This window comes from Pipistrellus kuhlii, unplaced genomic scaffold (assembly GCF_014108245.1).
Source record: "Pipistrellus kuhlii isolate mPipKuh1 unplaced genomic scaffold, mPipKuh1.p scaffold_m20_p_13, whole genome shotgun sequence".
Taxonomy (NCBI): Eukaryota; Metazoa; Chordata; class Mammalia; order Chiroptera; family Vespertilionidae; genus Pipistrellus; species Pipistrellus kuhlii.
Genome location: NW_023425438.1, coordinates 24,818,502 through 24,838,636, shown reverse-complemented (window position 1 = coordinate 24,838,636; position 20,135 = coordinate 24,818,502). Strand labels below are relative to the sequence as shown.

At 36.3% G+C, this 20,135-nt stretch overlaps 1 protein-coding gene across 15 annotated transcripts in view; it reads left to right on the top strand.

Moving 5' to 3' along the window:
• PSME4 (proteasome activator subunit 4) overlaps positions 1–20,135 on the top strand; it is a 96,275-nt gene that overhangs the window by 35,370 nt on the left and 40,770 nt on the right. For all 15 annotated transcript variants that reach the window (XR_006741417.1, XR_006741418.1, XR_006741419.1 and 12 more), the window contains 12 exons: positions 683–775; positions 1,353–1,618; positions 2,737–2,923; positions 3,667–3,756; positions 5,196–5,260; positions 5,536–5,686; positions 8,337–8,435; positions 8,650–8,719; positions 9,325–9,392; positions 10,022–10,237; positions 13,209–13,366; positions 14,375–14,470. Coding sequence is in view for 12 of the 15 variants with exons in the window: in XM_045580745.1 (XP_045436701.1) it covers positions 683–775; positions 1,353–1,618; positions 2,737–2,923; positions 3,667–3,756; positions 5,196–5,260; positions 5,536–5,686; positions 8,337–8,435; positions 8,650–8,719; positions 9,325–9,392; positions 10,022–10,237; positions 13,209–13,366; positions 14,375–14,470 (1,559 nt within the window). In the remaining 3 variants the exon portion in view is untranslated. The remainder of the gene's footprint in view (positions 1–682; positions 776–1,352; positions 1,619–2,736; positions 2,924–3,666; positions 3,757–5,195; positions 5,261–5,535; positions 5,687–8,336; positions 8,436–8,649; positions 8,720–9,324; positions 9,393–10,021; positions 10,238–13,208; positions 13,367–14,374; positions 14,471–20,135) is intronic.

Sequence of the window (20,135 nt, the reverse complement as noted above, 5' to 3'; positions counted from 1 at the left end):
GGCCATTCAACTTGATAAGATCAATACTAGCGTTTTACCTTTTTCCTCTAACTTATGTTGTTGTTTGGTTTGTTTGTTTTGACAATAGATTATAAATTTTTTTTTGAGTCAAAATGTGATCACATATAACAGGTTTAATCATTTGAACATTTACATTTAGAAGTAATCAAATATTTGAATGCTTTTATATAAATCTTACATCTTCATTTCCTGCAATGGGAAATTCACTTCTTAAATAATTTAAGGATTTTTTGTACTTTATTTTACCACTCTTGATTATACAATAATAATCTTCATAATAGAAGTTATTTGATTGCACAGGAGTAAACGATACAGTTATCCTAAATTGAAAAATAATACCTTTTCAATTTTTTTCTTTTTCTTTTTTTATTAAATTATTATCTGTGTACATATCTTACCATTCCCCTCCCCCCCAACTCATACCCTCCCTCCCCAGATCTTTGTGTCCATTAGTTGTACTTATAAACTTTTCCATTTTTAAATTTGTTTTCAGTAAGTTGCCCTTATTTTTAATAGAATGTTTTGAATCAATATGTATGAAGTTCATTGGGGAATGTTTTTCACTCCTATTCAGAGGTAGAATTGATTTTTGTCATCAGGATGAATATAAACCACAGAGTATAACGAGATTACTGATATTTTTACTCTTATATCTGAACAGGGTGGACCAAGTAAACTAGTGCAAAAACACTTGACTGGTTTGTTTAACAGCATCACATCTTTTTACCATCCTTCAAATAATGGGCGCTGGCTGGTGAGTATGTTCATTTTTCACTCTAGGTTTTGGAATTTTTTGAGCTATGGCTACATGTAACAATTACATGTTAGGTAACTTGTACTGTGTTTTCTGTCCTTCATATCATCTTTGGCTATATGTAAATGATTACATTCAAATTAAGTTACTAAGTTCATAGAACATATCTAAGTAAACTAAGATAATACTGATGTGATAACTAGTGACAGAATACTACATTCTGGCAACAAAATAGTAACAAAAATGCCACCAAAGCATGGAATGAGCTTTTCAGTTTGTTTGTCACTGTGTGTGTTTTGTTTTGTTTTGTTTTTTAAGTTTTCTGTTAAAATGGCTTTTCATGTAAGGGAAGGTTATTGTGGCTCTGGAAGTTAAAGCAGAAATTTGAAATATATTTGTATTGATTATATTTAATTGGTTAGAGCATTCTATTTTGTCTAAATATACTATCCAGGTCTTTGTAATAAAAGTATTAGAGCTGTTATCTTTAAAATCTTTACTGGGAGGGTACAGAGAACCTATGAATGTCTGTCTGTGAGATGGAACCTCCCGTGGACTTTTTGCTTCTTGTCCCCAGAACAAGTTAATGAAACTACTTCAGCGGTTGCCAAACAGTGTTGTTCGAAGATTGCATCGTGAGAGATACAAGAAGCCTTCTTGGTTAACTCCTGTGCCTGATAGCCATAAGCTTAGTGATCAAGATGTTACAGACTTTGTACAATGCATTATTCAACCTGTCCTCTTGGCTATGTTTAGCAAAACTGGTAGTTTAGAAGCAGCCCAGGCTCTGCAGAACCTTGCACTCATGAGACCTGAGTTAGTAATACCCCCGGTACTTGAAAGGTAAGTGTAGCTTTACATTGCATGCTTGTTGAAGCCTCAGCAGTGGCTATAGTTATTCTGATTATCTCTTCCCTCTCCTCTTCTGTTCTGTTTGCTTTGCTTTTCTGAGGGGTCTGTGTTGCTATCGTGTGCTTATATCTGTACCTGGAGGAGAAGCAAGACATTTTAACCTAAGGATTTAGGACTTCATAAAGGTTTATTTGAGAGAAAATGCAATGACAAGACATAGATAAAATAAGTATTTTATATTATGTGCACATTTTAGTTATTCAGGTGCTTTTAAATTGAGCTCTGGGTATTTTTTATTTTTATTTTATCAGAATGCGAGTGTCACAATGTATTGAGAATATGGCAGTAAAAGTGGTTTTGGATTTATGTTATTAGGACCAGTGACACAGAAAAAATTGTATTTTCTTTATTGTTTTCATATATTGTATAATCTTAGGTGTGTTGTTTCCACAGGGTAGATCTTACTGCATTCATTTTGTTTCTTGTGTTAAACTAATAACAAAATAGTTCTCCATTAGCTGAATTACTGTCACAGTACAGGCCTGATGTACTTCCCAAGACAGAGCTACTCTGAGTTGTTTTGAGAGTGGTTACTTCAGCCTTCTGTTATTCCTCTGCTGCCTGAACTTGAGCTTTATGATTTCTCTCTAAATACCTTTGTCAAACATGGAAGAAGATCAGTTTTTAGATCCCAGCAGGATCTAACAGATTGAGTTCCATAAAACTCAGATTTAGCCTAAGTTCTTAGTGGAAGAGCAGAGTAGTTTGTTATTTCTGAATTCTAATAAACATTGACTATTAGATTAGATACAATCTTATTGGACTGTGGAAGTGGATTAAGATGGTTGAAATAATGCAGAATCTACCAGTTTATGTTCCTTTTCACTGGCATTTGCATGGAGAAAGATGGAAAGATGGCAGTAGATTGGGGAAACATATACCTTTATTTGTGTGATTCAGTTAACATTTGAGAGCATATATTCCCTCAAAATATTTTGCTACCTACAAACTTGTAAGCCAAAAGGCAGTTTATGAATATATTATACCTAATGTATCATGTATGGTTATCTGTGATGGAAATTTTTTAAAATTCTGTTTTCAAACTGTAGAACTTACCCTGCACTAGAGACTTTAACAGAACCTCACCAGCTCACGGCCACTTTAAGCTGTGTAATTGGAGTAGCCCGCAGTTTGGTGTCAGGGGGCAGATGGTTTCCTGAAGGTCCAACACATATGCTACCTCTGTTGATGAGAGCGCTGCCTGGGGTGGATCCAAACGACTTTAGTAAATGCATGGTGAGCATATTTGTGATTCTGTTTGTATGTATTTAAGTTATAGCTGTATAAGTGGACAACCTGTTAATTTTTTTCAAATATTCTTAGGACATGGTTCAATTTAAAATTTGTTAATGATAACAATTATATCTATAGATGACCAAGTTTAGGTCTGTGGACAGTTATTTGATATGTATAATGTATTCCTTCATAAGTAACTTTCTGTAACCCATATTCATTTACTGATCATTTAATGTTTTAAAGCTTATCATATATTATTTTCCTTAAGCAGAGACATTAAAAAACATGTGGTCATTTGCACTTACCTTCATCTACACTGGTGACAAGGGGACAGGATACACATCACTAAGTGTAAACTGCCAGGTCCTGGCTGCTCATACCTGTCCTGACATCACTCCTCTTCCCTGGTCTCTAGCTTCTGCACCAGCGTTTACTGTTTACTCTTAATTATGGTTACATTTTAGGAGGGAGGCAAGGTAACTTCTCAGTGACAGAAGGTTGGAAAACTTTATGCTTAAACCTAAATAAATAGCTATTTGAAAATAAATGTAGTATAATTTCATTACTAAAGTAACAGATAGTTCATTTTGAGGAACCTTTAAAAGTTCAATTCTAAGTAAAATATTTCCAGAAAGATTGTAGGATTCCCTGAAGATAATCTACTTGGGTAGATTACAATATGCTTGTGTTTTGAACTATTATATAATTATGTAAGTAATGTTAAATTTGTCGCATTTTCCCAGATTACATTCCAGTTTATAGCAACATTTTCCACTCTGGTGCCTTTAGTAGACTGTTCATCTGTACTCCAGGAGAGAGATGACCTCACAGAGGTAAGGATGCTTTCTGGTTGCAAAGGAATTGAGTTCTAACTCTTAATGTATATGCATAGCAATATTTGCTAGTTTAAAAGCAACTTTGGGCCTGGCTGGTGTGGCTCAGTGGTTGAACATTGACCTATGAACCAGGAGATCATAAGTCTGTTTCCCTTCTTTTCTCTGAAATCAATAAAAATTTATATTTTTTAAAAAACAACTTTGGGTAGATGCTAACAAATTAAAAAATACTGTCTTGTGACTTCAATGATAAAAAAATAGAGGGCCTTGACATCATTGCTGTTTTGACACCCAGGGGTATATTTCCATTTCTTTCTTCCTTTTTAAAAAAAATATGTTTTTATTGATTTTAGAGAGGAAGGAAGAGGGAGAGAGAGATAGAAACATCCATGATGAGAGAGAATCATGGATCGTCTGCCTCCTGCAAGTCCCCCACTGGGGACCAAGCCCACAGCCTGGGCATGTGCCCTTGACTGGAATCGAACCTGGTACCTTTCAGTTTGTAGGCCAACGCTCTATCCACTGAGCCAAACCAACTGGGGCATATTTCCATTTCTTTGTTACTTTTTAAATGCTTTTTTAAGCAAAGAGTGGTTTTTGTTTTTCCATTTTCTTATCCTATATAATGCTAATATGCGAATCTACCAAATGAAGGAAAGACCAGTCACTATGATGTGCACTGACTACCAGGGGGCAGATGCTCAATGCAGGAGCTGCCCCCTGGTGGTCATTGCGCTTCTATAGGGGGAACACTGCTCAGCCAGAAGCTGGGTTCACTGCTGGTGAGTGCAGCAGCATGGTGGGAGCCTCTCCTGCCTCTGCAGCAGCACTAGGCCCGTATCCCCTGAGGGGTCCCGGTCTAGAGAAGGTGCAAGCTGGGCTGAAGGACCTAACCCTCTCCCCCCACTGCCAAGTGCTCGAATGCGGTGCACTGGGCCTCTAATGTTACTAATAAATCAGTTGAGATTAACATCGAATGAAATTTTCTTTATTACTGTCTGGTTCTTTTATTTGTTTACTTTTAAAATATTTTTATTGATTTCACAGAGAGAGAAAGACAGATATCAATGATGAGAGAGAGTCATTGATTAGTTGCCTCCTACACACCCCCTACTGGGGATTGATTGAGCCTGCAACCCAGGCATGTGCCCTGACTAGGAATATATAGGGATAGTTTGAAAAATGTAATTGATAATAAAAATGGCTGTTTGACTTCTAGGTTGGTCCTTATAAAATATGTTAATTCTTATTTTGGTTCCTGGAAAGTAGTAGATTGAGTTATTATAAATTGATATGTGATAATTGTGCTGTATTTCACAGTATATAATATAAGAATTTAGTGTTATATTTATTTCGTAGACCATATTTGAGCTTTGTTTGTTCAAACGAGAAAAATAAAGAGCTACTTTTAATTGTTCTTTACATAAATGTTGTAGGTGGAACGAGAACTGTGTTCAGCCACAGCTGAATTTGAGGACTTTGTCTTACAGTTTATGGACAGGTGAGCATGTACCCCAGACCTACCCTTTATCTGAATTCAAAACAATGATTGTTCTGTCCCAGCAATTTTAGTGTCTTTCTATATTGCAACCACTGTTTCATGACTACCCAAGGTGGTGCTTTTGAAGTTAAAAAAGTTATATTTGTGAGTCATGTGCAAGTTATGTAGCTATCACTTGAACAGTCATAATAATAGAGGTTTATTTGATCATAAAAAAAATGTTAAAACAGTTTTTGGTTACTAAGATTATACTTTTCTATGTTTGCATTATGTAGATGCTTTGGACTTATTGAAAGTAGCACATTGGAGCAAACAAGAGAAGAGACAGAAACTGAAAAAATGACTCACTTGGAGAGTTTAGTCGAATTAGGTCTGTCATCTACATTTAGTACAATCCTCACACAGTGTTCCAAAGAAATATTTATGGTAAGAAAAATTAAATTCCAATGTTGTAATCTTATTTGATGTTTTAAAAATTGAACCTCAAGTGTCCTAGCCAGTTTGACTCAGTTGATAAGCATTGGCCTGCGGACCAAGGGATCCCAGATTCCATTCTGGTCGAGGGCACTTACCTTGGTTGTAGGCTCTTCCCAGCCCGCACCCTGGTTGGGGCACATGCAGGAGGCAACCACTTGATGTGTTTCTCTCACATTGATGTTTCTCTCTGTCTTTCCCTCTCCCACTCTCTCTAAAACATCAAAAATTATTCTCAGGTGAGGATTAAACACCCTCTCCTCTCCAAAAATAAAAATAAAAAAATTGAACCTTAAGCTACTTAAAGTGTATAAATTAATGCCAGTTTATCCTTTCTGTGCTAAAATTTGAAAAAGCTAATAACAGTTATGCTCATTATTTGCATACTCCATATTAGCACATTTACCTACTGGCTAGAATTTATTTGTAACCCCTAAGTCAACACTTGCAGTGGCAAAAATTTGAGTTGCACATGTTTCCAGCTGAGGTCGAATAAGGTGACACCCTACCTTTTTGCTTCAGCTCTCAAACTGTGAACATGTTCTTTTTATGTCTCTCTAGTTCCAGAGTTTCACATTTTTGTGATCTTGTTGCTTAAATTGGCCCTTAAGAGTAGTGCTGAAGCACTGTCTAGTATTCTAAGCATAAGAGAGTTGTCATAGATCTAACAGAGAAAATAGTATGTATTATTTTAAAAAAATATATTTTTATTGATTTCAGAGAGGAAGGGAGAGGGAGAGAGAGATAAAAACATCAATGATGAGAGAGAATCACCAATCGGCTGCCTCCTGCACCCCCCACAGTGGGATCAAGCCTGCAACCTGGGCACATGCCCCCAACTGGAATCAAACCTGGGACCTTTCAGTCCACAAGTTGACAATCTATTCACTGAGCCAAACCAGCTAGGGTGAAAATAGCATGTTTTAGATGAGCTTCAGGCATGAGTTATGTTGATAATTTTAGTTCCATGTTATGAATCAAGAGTATATATTAAATAAAGTGTCTTTAAACAAACACAGTAACACAAAATTTAGTTGATGAAAATGTGTACACAGAACCTTGTAGGAACATGATCCTGTTTGTCCCTTAGGTACAATGATGTTACTAGCTAGCAAATTAGTATTTGATAATTCCGTGTTCACAGCAACTGTATAGAATATAACTACTACAAATAACAAGAATTAACTGTATTTTTAAAGTTTATAATTAAATACTATATAGGAGAATAGTTTTGGAAATGGTTTATGTCATAACATGATAGAAATATATATATATGGCTGAGCGACTAGCCGACTGACCAGTAGCTATGATGTGCATTGACTATCGGGGCAGATGCTCAACACGGGAGTTGCCGAGCGACAGCAACTTTGCAGAGTGCCCTTTCGCACTCTGGTACCCCATGGGGGGTGTCGGACTGCCGGTTTTGGCCCATTCCTTGCAGGCCAGGCCAAGGGACTCTACCTTTCGGAGGGTCCCCACTCACTCCGAAGACATCCTTCGAGCCCTGGCACCGCCCCAGGTGTGGCCAGCCAGGGAGGGACTGAGGGAGTTTGGCTCCAGGGCATGTCTGGCCCATCTCGCCCAGTCCCATCCCACCAGCCACCTTCTAATGAATTGCCTTTTAATGTGCACGAATCCATGCACCAGGCCTCCAGTTAAATATAAAAATCTGGCAAACTAGGATGAATTCAATATCGGTTAGTACCTGTTATGTATAGCATGGTCTTTAAAACCACACTTTTTTCCATTTCTGTTTCTTCTCCATCTGAAATTACCACTGTTCAATTAGTTTATCCTGGTTAAAACTAACCTTTTTTACAGCTGCATGAAATATTTACTAAGATTATATGAGTATAACATATTAACATAAATAATCTCTTATTTAATAGAAGTCTTTTGAAGGGAGTTTTTTTTTTTTAATTTATATGATCTTTATTTTATTTTATAGATTTTTTACAGAGAGGAAGAGAGAGGGATAGAGAGTTAGAAACATCAGTGAGAGAGAATCATTGATCAGCTGCCTCTTGCACACCCCCTACTGGGGATGTGCTTGCAACCAAGGTACATGCCCTTGACCGGAATCGAACCCAGAACCTTTCAGTCCGCAGACCAACGCTCTATCCATTGAGCAAAACCGGTTTCGGCTGAAGGGAGTTGTTTATAATACTGAGTACTATTAATCCATGCGGAGAGTTCAGTTTTTCATTCAGCAGTTGAAATCCTGTGACTTGATTGTAAAATTAAATAGATATAGTTGTCAGAATGATAAAATGTAAGTATTAGATATTCTAAAAATTTGTGTTACATTGGACTAGCCAACAAGATAGTTGTATTTGCTTCCAAGAGTTGTAATTTTGTGTTTAATGTTTCTGTGGCAAATAAAATCTTGTGCTTCAGTTGTTTTGTTCATGTTAGGGTCTTGTATAACAATGGCTTGTAGATTTGAATGTAACATTAGTAAGCAAATCTTTATAAATTCTGATGGCTAAAAATTTCATATTTGGTTATATTTAATATAGTCTGAGCATCATTTAAAAATGTTTTATGTTTAATGTTGCTTAAAAATCTGATTATTCATTTTCTGTTTTTATTTATCTTATAGGTGGCCCTTCAGAAGGTTTTTAATTTTTCGATTTCACATATATTTGAAACAAGAGTGGCAGGTCGTATGGTGGCAGACATGTGCCGTGCTGCTGTAAAGGTAAGTTTGGGTTTTTTTGACTGATGAATTAATGAATCAGTAACCAACAGATTTATGTGACTAATTTTTTAGATATGTTTCTTATACTTAAAATACACAGTCCTTTTAGTGGCTGCTTATAGCCTTTGCCATTGAATATAGTGCTAGTGTATACTTTGTGACCATTAAGTATTTGTACCTTTCAAAAAACTTACTTATATGTATATGTTTTCAGTGCTGCCCAGAGGAATCTTTGAAGCTATTTGTTCCCCACTGCTGCAGTGTTATAACTCAGCTTACAATGAGTAAGTCATATAGTTACCATTCTGTATTTATGATTTTAAATGAAATTTTATTCTGTTTCTAGTATTGTGTTGATAAAAATAGATCCTTTAAGCTATGCAATATCTTAATTTTGTAGTTTGGGGGGAAATTGCTCAAAATAAGGTTTCACTATGTTGACAGGTAGATTTGAAATTTTACTTTATTAAATAAATATTTTCATACAAGAACCATTTAAAAGTCACAGCAAAAATACCAGTTATTTGTGACTAGAGGCCTGGTGCATGAAAATTAATGCACTGGAGGGGGGGCGTCCCTCAGCACGCCTGCTGCCCCAGCGGGGCTGAGGGACTGGGCGTCACCATCTTTGAAGGCACGGCAGTCGATTAGCATATTCACTCTTTATTAGATAGGATATGTGCATGGTCAGACATTTGGCTGCTGTGTTTATTTTCTGAATTGTGTGTTTCCACCTCCTCTAGAGCAAGAAGGAATTGAAAAAGTCTCCCTAAAAGAGACTTTTTTAGCTATCAGAAATATTAAATGTAAATATATAAAAAATGATTTGTTTAGTTGGATACATAGATTTTTTTTTCTTCTTCACTCTGTTCTACTTTGCCTTTTTTAGATGATGATGTATTAAATGAGGAAGAGCTAGACAAGGAGTTACTATGGAATCTTCAACTTTTGTCTGAGGTATTGTAAATCTTTGGAATAAAAAAATATAATTGTGAAAATGTTGACTTGCTCTAAGTATTTATTCTTTTTTGAAAGTTTGATATTAAACCATGAAAGGTCATAAGTTTTAAGTATTCTTTTGATTTAGTGGTAGAAAGTCAGATGATATCACTTTCTAATATCAGGAATATAATTATTGATTACCTTATGTTCAGTATTATTGACTTTTTACTGATTAAATCTAATATAGGTAACTCATTAATTGAAAGGGTTATTTGATTTGGGAATTTTTTTCTCTCTATGTTCTAAACTTGGCCATTAATCAGACTTGAGCATTTTTTATGTGTTAGTTCAAGAACCAAAGAACAGAAATCCCATTATCTCTTAAAGGAGAGGGACTCTTTTGGAAAGGATGTTACTATGCCATGGCACTTGAGAACCTGGACTCAGAAAATGAGTTTGACCTTTAAAAAGAGTAGATTGTTAGAATATAATGAATAAGGCTTAAAATGAATTACTTAAAAAAAAACACTGTTAATGCTTTTAAGACTTCTTTCATGGTCAAACATTAACCTTTGTGTTAATTATTGATTCTTAAATCTTTTACTCCAAATATCTTTGGGCTAAAAAAATATTTCTCTTTTTAGATTACTCGAGTGGATGGGAAGAAGTTGCTTCTTTATAGGGAGCAACTTGTAAAGATTCTCCAAAGAACTCTACATTTAACCTGTAAGCAGGGTTACACTCTGTCCTGCAACCTTTTGCATCACCTTCTTCGTTCTACCACACTCATCTACCCTACAGAATACTGCAGTGTGCCCGGTGGCTTTGACAAGCATCTTTCTGAATACTTTCCTATCAAGGCAAGCGTTTTTAATAATTTAGGATTCAAGGATATATTCTGTTATTTTCCTAAGGAATTCAAAGTGTGGTTGTTGTTTTTCTTGTGTATGAAGGTACCACTTATTTATTTTAAAAGTAGATTATATTAAAACTTATTGGGTTGTTTATTTTGAAGATCTAATTGGCTTTCTAAGTGATTTGTGAATGAGGCAGCATTCCACCTGGCAACTAGAATGGCGCTCCCTAGAGCGTTTTAAATGTGTGCAGCCTAGTATTAGGTCTAGTAATAATTAATGTCGTTTCCTAATACTTTTTAAAATCGAATTTATTTAAACAATACAACAAAATTTAATCAACAATATAGTTGCCGTTGTTTTCTACTACTTGTGCCCAACGCTCAGGAAGCATTTTAATCCCTCTGTTGTAAAATTCTTGTGATTTTGATGCAAAAAATTCGGTCAATGCATTTTTGAGGCATTCTTCATTATTAAATTTTTTTCCAAGAAGAAAGTTTTGCAAAGAACGAAACAAATGGTAATCGGAAGGGGCAATAGCAGGAGAATATGCAGGTTGAGGGAGAACTTCCCATTCCAACTGGCGCAGTTTTTCAGCAGTGATTCTTGCAGTATGCGGTCGTGCGTTATCGTGGTGAAGAATTACGCCCTTCCGATTAATCAGCACGGGTTCTTTTTCTCTTAAAGCTTGGGCTAACCTTTCCAATTGGGCACTATACACTGCACTTGTAATGGTTTGGTTAGATGGTAAAAGTTCATAATGAAGAATTCCTCTAAAATTCCACCAAACACACAACATCAGTTTTTTCGCATGCAAGTCAGGTTTTGGCGTGGGCTGCGGAGCCTCATTTTTGTCCAACCATTGAGGCCGCCTTTTCAAAATAACATACAGCACCCGTTCTTCATCTCCGGTAACAATTTGCTCTAAAAATGGCAAACGGTTTTGACGAGAGAGGAGCGAACTGCAAATTGTGACTCTTTGATTACAGTTGTTGTCGGTCAACTCATGAGGAACCCATTTTCCAAACTTTTGGACTTTGCCAAGTGCACGCAATTGATTGGAAATTGTTTTTTGTGAACAATTTAAAGTTGTCGCAAGCTCTTGTTGGGTAATTTGAGGATTTTGCACCAAAAGAGCTTGAAGAGCTTCTTGATCAAAATTGGACACACGGCCTCGACCACTCTTGTCATCTAACGAAAAATTTCCCTCGCGAAATTTCTCAAACCAACGCTGGCATTTTCTGGCGCTAACTGCATCTTGACCAAGAGCACTACAGATGTTTTTTGCAGCCTCACTTGCTTTTCTTCCTAATTGGAACTCGTAAAGCATGCAGTGCCGAATATGCTCTTCATCCGCCATCTTCTTAGCCCTAGTTTTGCAACAAAAACCAAACCAAACACAAACTTTTTCAAGCAAAACTTGTTAATTGCACTTCACAGGTTCTGTAGATACCACGTGTTTGAAGGTTATGTCAATACAAGTCAACGCCAAGCAAGATTTTAAACGAATGTTTAAAAACGACATTAATTATTACTAGACCCGATATATAGTGCTGAAGCTCCTCTAGTTTTCTTCTTTTCTGTTTTGTGTGAGATGACTTGTTATGTCACATCTAACCTCTATAATTCCATATCATTTTATTGGGTAACTCAGTAGACTCACATAAATTTACTGTTACTCTTATAAGTAAACTAATATTTGAGGGGCTCTTTAGGAAGACCTTTTCAGGAGTTATAATGAAGTGATAATACGTTGTCATGCCATTTTTGTGTGCATTATTCACTACCTTAGGTTTGGAACACATACATATTCTAACATTTTCAATTATGTATATACTAGAGGCCCAGTGCACGAAATTAATGCATGGGGGGGGGAGTGTCCCTCGAGGGATGTCTGACTGCCTGTTTAGTTGGCAGTTGGACATCCCTCTCACAATCTAAGACTGCTGGCTCCCAACTGTTCACCTTCCTGCCTTCCTGATTGCCCTAACCACTTCTGCCTGCCAGCCTGTTAACCCCCTAATCCACATGTGTCAAACACAAGGCCCGCGGGCCAAATCCGTCCCGCCAGGCCTTGCAATGTGGCCCGCACCGCGCTGTCATCACTGCACTCCGCTGCGTTTCCATCACAATGACAGTTTATGACTGTTCAGTAAACCATTCGGCCCGCGATTTAGGCTGGATTTTAGATTTTGGCCCCTTCTCTGATTGAGTTCGACACCCCTACCCCCTAATCTCTTCCCTGCCAGCCTGTTTGCCCCCAACTTCCCTCCTCTGCCAGCCTGGTCACCCTTAACTGCCCTCCCCTGCATGGTTGATCGCCTCCAACTTCCCCTCCTTGCAGGCCTGGTCCCTCCCAACTGCCCTCCTTTGTAGGCCTGGTCCCTCCCAACTGCCCTCCCATGCTGGCCATCCAGTTGTGGCCATGTTGTGTCCACATGGAGCAGCCATCTTTGACCATATGGGAACAGCTATTGTGTGTTGGAATGATGGTCAATCTGCATATTCCTCTTTTATAGGATAGGATAGAGGCCTGGGTCATGGGCTGGAGCCAGCTGGTTTGCCCTGAAGGGTGTCCCAGATCAGGGTGAGGGTTCCCGTGGGGCAGCCTGGGCGAGAGGCCTGTGGTGGTTTGCAGTCCAGCCACGCCTCCTGGCAACCCAAGCTGAGGCCCTGGTATCTGGGGTTTATTTACCTTCTACAATTGAAACTTTGTAGCCTGGGGTTGAGGCTAGGCCAGCAAGGGCAGGCGGAAAGCTTGGCTTCTTCCATTGCCGGGGAAACGCAAGCCCCCCTCCTGCTCTCTGTGGCTGTAGCCATCTTGTTTGGGTTTATTTGCATACTTACTCTGATTGGCTGGTGGGCGTGGCTTGTGGGTGTAGTAGAATGAGGGTTAATTTGCATATTATTCTTTTATTAGGTAGGATGTTCTTTTTTTAACTTCTCAACTGGCTAAACATATGCTGTTCTTTTCTAGGACTGGGGTAAACCAGGGGACCTTTGGAATCTGGGAATCCAGTGGCATGTTCCTTCTTCCGATGAAGTGGCGTTTGCCTTCTTTCTGTTGGATTCTTTTCTTCAGCCTGAACTCATCAAACTCCAGCAGTGTGGGGATGGAGAACTCGAAATGTCTAGGTTAGTTTGTTTTGTTTTATTTTCAATAATTGGTGTTAGTTTTTATGGTTTCAGACTAAAAAACATCTTTTTGTGTGCCTTTCCTTCTCTCTGTGGATGTCTGCTGTATTCATTTTCAGTGAGTTTTGACCATCCACATGAGTGTAATTAGAAACCATTTAATATAGCGTTGTGTAACAGATAATTTGTCATAACATTTAAAAATAAATGGGTTTTTGTCCTCGCTTGTTTTTAGTGCTTTTTATTTAGCTGTTTCACGTGTGTATCTTTGAGAAGTATGTAGGTATGTCCCCTTTGAAAGTAATGCCTGCTTTTCTAGGTTCAACTTAGATTTATTGGTTTGTTTCTTCTTGGTAATTCATTATTGCTGTTCATATTACTTAAGAAAAATATCTCTGTGAGGTAATTTTTTTACCCTTTCCCATGGGCTTTAAAAAGAAAATTATTTGAAATCATTAGACTTTTGTAGTTTGGATGTTTGACAGTTCCTAAAATAATAGTAGGAAAATTACTGTGTGTCAAATGTCAGGAAACTCTAATAGCAAATTCAGTATAAATGGGATTGCAGGAAGAAGTATGATTGACTTCATGTAATAATCTATATAGTCCATTGCATAAAACTGCCTTTTGAAGTAAACGGTTAGCCGGTCCATTTTTAGATGAGATGTGCTGGAAGATTTCATGTAATACTGTTTTCTTGTGGTAGTGATCTTTAGATAAATAGGTGATTAAATTCAGAATTGTTTCACACAGCACAATCAGTCTTTCTTACCTATATTAAGAACCTGCTTAATATAAGCAAATCTCTTACTACCAGTAAATATCTGTTTAATTACCTTGAACTATTAAGTGGGTAAACTGTGGTGGTTGCCATTTTTTTTTTTTTTACCTTAATTTTGTATATCCCCACTTGATGAAGTTTTTGTACTCTCCCCTAGATTCGTGGCTTTTCATTAAATAGGGATTTGGAGTCTTATAAAATATGAAAATACCTTTTATTTTTTCTAGAGATGATGTTCTACAGAGTCTGACTATAGTGCACAACTGTTTAATTGGCTCAGGAAACCTCCTACCTCCATTGAAAGGAGAGCCAGTTGCTAACTTGTAAGTAAAAATAACTACTTTATATATATTTTGCTATTTTTCCACTTGGTATATATTTTAAGTTTTAGTCACATAATGATTTCCTGGTTTTATAATTATTGGTGGCGTTTGTTTCACTTTAACCTTTTTGCCATTGATAGGCCAAAAAATACGTGAGGCACAACTTAGGTCTGTAAACTTTAAGGCTTATTCAGATATTCATATGGTGCCAGGATAACTTTGAATGGTCATGAGTTTTAAATATTAATTTAGATATTTAAGTTTATCTATTAGATTACTAAGTTAATTAAGAAATACTCTGCTTTAAAAAGGAAAAAAAAATACTTTTTTTTGTCTGCTGTCAACATTGATTAAAGATTTTGTAGCAAAAAACGGGTGTTTTTTAAATAAATATTTGTCCAGTGTTATTCATTATGATTTTGAACTTTTTAGATCTATCAAGTTGCTTTTCTTAAATGTAAGTGCTTTTCAGAGCATTATTATTTTGAAAGAGTGTCTTGAGTTAGTCTATTGTTAGTGCTACCATTTAAGTTGAAAAATTGAATTTAGTGGACATCAGCAAATATGTAACTTGAGCTCATGTAATAAGTAGATAGCTACTAGTTTCAGTATACCATCTTAGATCATTTTCTGTCTACATCAACATCTCATTGCTGAACAACTTAATGAAAATGACATAAAAATGAGTAAGTAATCCCTGCCTGCTCAAAAAACACAAAGAAGAGAATTATTTGTGGATTTTACAACAAATTTTAAAAAGCTTCAAGGAATTGTTTAAAATATGACTTGCTTGTCTTCCTATATTTTGTATAATTGTTTGAAATCATGCTTTTTCACAATTCCCATTTATTTCCATCTAAAAGCTGTTTTTAGACATTGAATTTTAGCTTGCTCATTAGATTTAAGAGGGAGAAGTGGGGCCATTTCAAGTAAGGGAATCTGTTTTCAGTTTACCTATGCATTTGCTGAATTCTTTTACAGAACCTTTGTTTTTTATTAGCTTTATAGTTTGATAGCAGAGCAGTATTACCAAATTCATCTTTATTATGAGAGATTGATTTTTAAATTATTTTTTAAATTCTCACCTGAGGATATGTTTATTGATGTGAGAGAGGGGAAAACATAGATGGTTGCCTCCCAAAAATGTCCCCACAGGGTTTGAACCCACAACCTAGTGATGGTCCCTGACTGGGAATGGACCCCGGCAGCCCTTTTGGTGCTTGGGAATACCTTTTGCTCCAACTGACTGAGCCCGCCACCTGGTGGGGCACAAGAGATTGATTTTAAACAATAATTTTAAATGAGGCCTAAAATTAAAATCAATGGTTTTTATTTTCCTGAAGATTTTAACAGTGTATAATACAGCAAAAAATTTAATACCGTATTTTCCGGCGTATAAGACAACTTTTGAAACGAAAAAAAAGTCAACCGAAAATCGGGGGCAAAAGACCAAAATTGCACAAAAATTACCTTCAGTTCTTGATGGCAAAGTAAGTCTTTTCTTTGAAGTGGGGGGTAGTCTTATACAGCGAATATAGGCCTAAACCTATGTTTTAACTGTAAAATTAGGGGGGATGGTCTTATATGCTGGAAAATACTTACTACATTAGTAAATTCAGCTGTGCTTGAACTTGTTGACAATGAGCAGTATCCTCATTTAATACAAAAATGTATCTAAGAGCAAAAGCATGTATAATCTGTGTATATGATGAGAGGATTTTTCGTAAAGTGATAATTTATTTATTTTTTTAAAATATATTTTATTGATTTTTTACAGAGAGGAAGGGAGAGAGATAGAGAGCTAGAAACGTCGATGAGAGAGAAACATCGACCAGCTGCCTCCTGCACACCCCCCACTGGGGATGTGCCCGCAACCAAGGTACATGCCCTTGACCGGAATCGAACCCGGGACCCTTCAGTCCGCAGACCGACGCTCTACCACTGAGCCAAACCAGTTTCGGCAAAGTGATCATTTAGATGTACTTCTTGAAGGGTCAGCTAAGGAGGCCTGGGGGTTTTTCAATATGGAAGTTCCTATCATCATGTAGCCGTATTATGCCATGTGCACTATAATAGGGAATTGACACAAATAATTTACCTTTTTTTGTGTATATATGCATATATATTTTTATTTATTTCAGAAAGGAAGGGAGTGGGGAGAGAGATAGAAACATCAATGATGAGAGAGAATCATTGATCGGCTGCCTTCTACATGCCTTCCAACTGGGGGATTGAGCCTGCAACCTGGGCATGTGCCCTGACCAGGAATTGAACCATGATCTCCTGGTTCATAGGCTGACGCTAACCACTGAGAACCGGCTGGGCAAGAATTTATCTTTTGAAATAAATGTGCACCCGGACAATATTGCCATATATTTTGCTATTATACACCAATTAGGATTATATATAATGAAATGCATTTTCAATAAGGAAAAGTATACCATGATATAAAAATGTTACAAATGCCATGGACTATAACTAAATAATTTGTTAGCTTGCATTACTATACACTGTCAAGTATAAAATTGATCCTGAGTATCCTTTATAGATTTTTCCCAGAAAAGCTGAAGAAGAAAGATTATTTAAATGGGGATGTTTTGTTTTTGACTTTTCACTTTTAGTGTGAAATTTTAATATAATGAAGTAATAAAAGTTGTTTAATATAAACATACAATTATTAGATTTTTAAATATATTTAAAGGTATACATATAAGATGTTTTCTTATATACAGAGGTGGGCAAAAGTGGGTTACAGTTTTTTGTATGAAAAATACAATAATAATAATATAAGAAAGCCGGGACCGGTTTGGCTCAATGGATAGAGCGTCGGCTTGGGGACTGAAAGGTCCCGGGTTCGATTCCGGTCAGGGGCATGTACCTTGGTTGCGGGCAGATCCCCAGTAGGGGGTGTGCAAGAGGCAGCTGATCGATGACTCTCTCTCATCGATGTTTCTAACTCTCTATCTCTCTCCTTTCCTCTCTGTACAAAATCAATAAAATATATAAAAAGAAAAAAAGAAAAAGAAAAAAAAAATAATAATATAAGAAAGCTGTTTCCCATAGTAACAACTATAAAACTTTTGCCCACCCCCTGTATATTTAGTAATACATAACTAAATAAAATATAAAATGATGAAAAGTCAATCATTTTAGACATTGAATACAACACATTTTTAGGATTCTTTATAGTTACATGCATTTATGCAGGGTAATGATTAAATGAAGTTGAATTAAAAGTGAATGAACAGCCCTTAGCTAGCTGATGAATTGCCAAAACACGGAGTTTGTGTAGTCTTCCCTGGGCCTTTAACTCATTCTTAACAGAATCCTTCCCTTTAAAATCAATTTCTTAACTGGTGTCATCTTTATCTGAAATATTAATTTGTTTTGGTAACATTTGTTTTCTTTATATAACATTTTGGCTTTTTTTTTTTTTGCTTATAGTAAATTGGTTCTCACCAAAGTATCATTAAATAAAGTTAGCTTTTTAAATTTCTGAAATGCTTTTTTAATAAGTCACTTGTTAAAAGTCTTATAAATATACAGTGATTTGAAAACACTTAAGTAATTTCAGTTGATGGTGCCATTGTTCTGTGATACTGTCACCCTGCCTGCTGTGAAGAAAGAATATCTGTAGCACAACTTTCAAATTATCAACAGCACATCAATTTTAAACTAGTACATAAAAACAACAATAGGAAAGTAGTTTCTATGGGAAATAGAGTAAAATGTGTCAGGTCATGGAGAAAAGGAAAGCATCAATTGACAGATGCTTTAGTGTAATGCGTAAGGTGCTAACATGTTACCGATGTTAATAACACAATTTTGCCTTTGTATTATGGGACAGTGTGCATTTTTCAAAATACCCAAGCAGTTTTTGGAAACACATAGCAACTCAGTTTTTAAAAAATTTCAACTTATGCTTTTCTTATATAAATCTCAATTAGGTAAAATATTCTAGCTGCTTGATTGATCGATTGGTCAAACCACTCATTATTAAGTTTGCCTTGCACATGTATTAGTAGTATTTGTCTTCTGGAAAATTGAAAAGTAATGAAAAACTTAGTTCTGAGTTTTTCTGTAAGAAAACCTAACCTAGTTTCTAATGGGGTGTATGGGATGATCTTAAAATCCTCTTGTTCAGGGGAATGGCTAATAAATATATGAACTATGCTAAGTGATTAGAGACTGACAAAAAATAAACTACTTAGATAAGTTGATTATCTTGATAAGTATAAAATAAATGATATACCTAATGCATCTGCATTGTAATTTTTGGCCTTTAGCAGTGTAGGGGGTCACTAAATACCTTGTATATGTTATACATATTACTGTTTCAAATGATGGGTAAATTATGGTTCCTTGAGGGTAATTAAAGGATACATTTTTTAGTTTAGTATAATTTTAATTTTTAGCAGTTTTGTTACTCTTAAGTCTGCTGAATTACTCTTACATTGGAACCTCTTTATTTCGCCCTTGGAACCTTTAGTTGATGATTTAATAGAAATATTTGTGATATAGTTTATAGTTACCTTTATAGATGTGGAAGTTGGAGTGTGTCTTTGCAGGCTTACAGGAATTTTGGACACTTGCCTTTAATCCTCAAATCATCATTAATTTCTCCTTTTGCAGTCCACTCATAATCTTTTAGGTCTAACCAGCTATCACAGAAAGTAAAAACTAATAACATCTATAAAAGCAGGGTTACTCAAGGTAGAGGAGTCATCATTTTTCATCTCCAATATTTCTTCTTTACTTTGTTCCCCCTTTTCTCTGGTAGATCTGTAAGTCATTCTTAGTTAGATCATTCTTAAGATCTCAACTTTTACTAACTTTTCACTCAAGAAAAATTCATACTTAAGGTCTAAGAGTTGAGACCATTTCATTAATATGTGAAAGGATGTGTTGTTATGCGATGAGGGGCAGGGCTAGCTAACCTCTCTTGGCACCTCCAGGGAACTACCCAGCTCTGCTGGGGGAGCCGCACACAGAAAAGGAAACAGTTACTACTCCACGGTGAGTAATCCTGTTTTCTCCTTATTTCACCTTCTGACTGTTTTCTTTGATTTTTTAAAAGCTTGTGTGTCAGACATGAAAATAGTTCCTATGCTCAACATAAATTTTCAGCCTAGCACTCTGTAAGATTTCTCTTTCTTTACTTAGCAACCTGTTTTACACATGGTAGAGGAAGAGCTAGCTTTTCATTTGTGTCTATTGCTATTATTGACCTAGGATTGAATTGCATAACAGAACACAGAAATAGGCCAATTGTCTCTTGTGAAACACTTCATAATCTTGGCTGGAATAAATATCTAGTGGCTTGGTTTTATACCTTTAGGATTGTTTTCATTTGGGAGGGGAGTGATTATTGGAAACTGTAGCTTGCTTGTTCTTTTACTTATAGACAGGAAGAGTTATTACTGTTTGCGGTGTGTTACGACAGTTAATCTAGCTTTCATTTGCATATTTGATTTGTATATTTTGTTTTTATGTTATTAGTCACTGCTTCCCTTTTCACCATCTTTTTCCTCCAGTGATTGTTTTCAGTTCTACTCTGATCAAATCTAAAGAAGATTGCCATCTAGTGATACAAATCACATAGTTGTGGAAACTTACAGGTCCTGTCCCTTCCCACCCTCGCCCAGTGGCACACATATTGAATCTT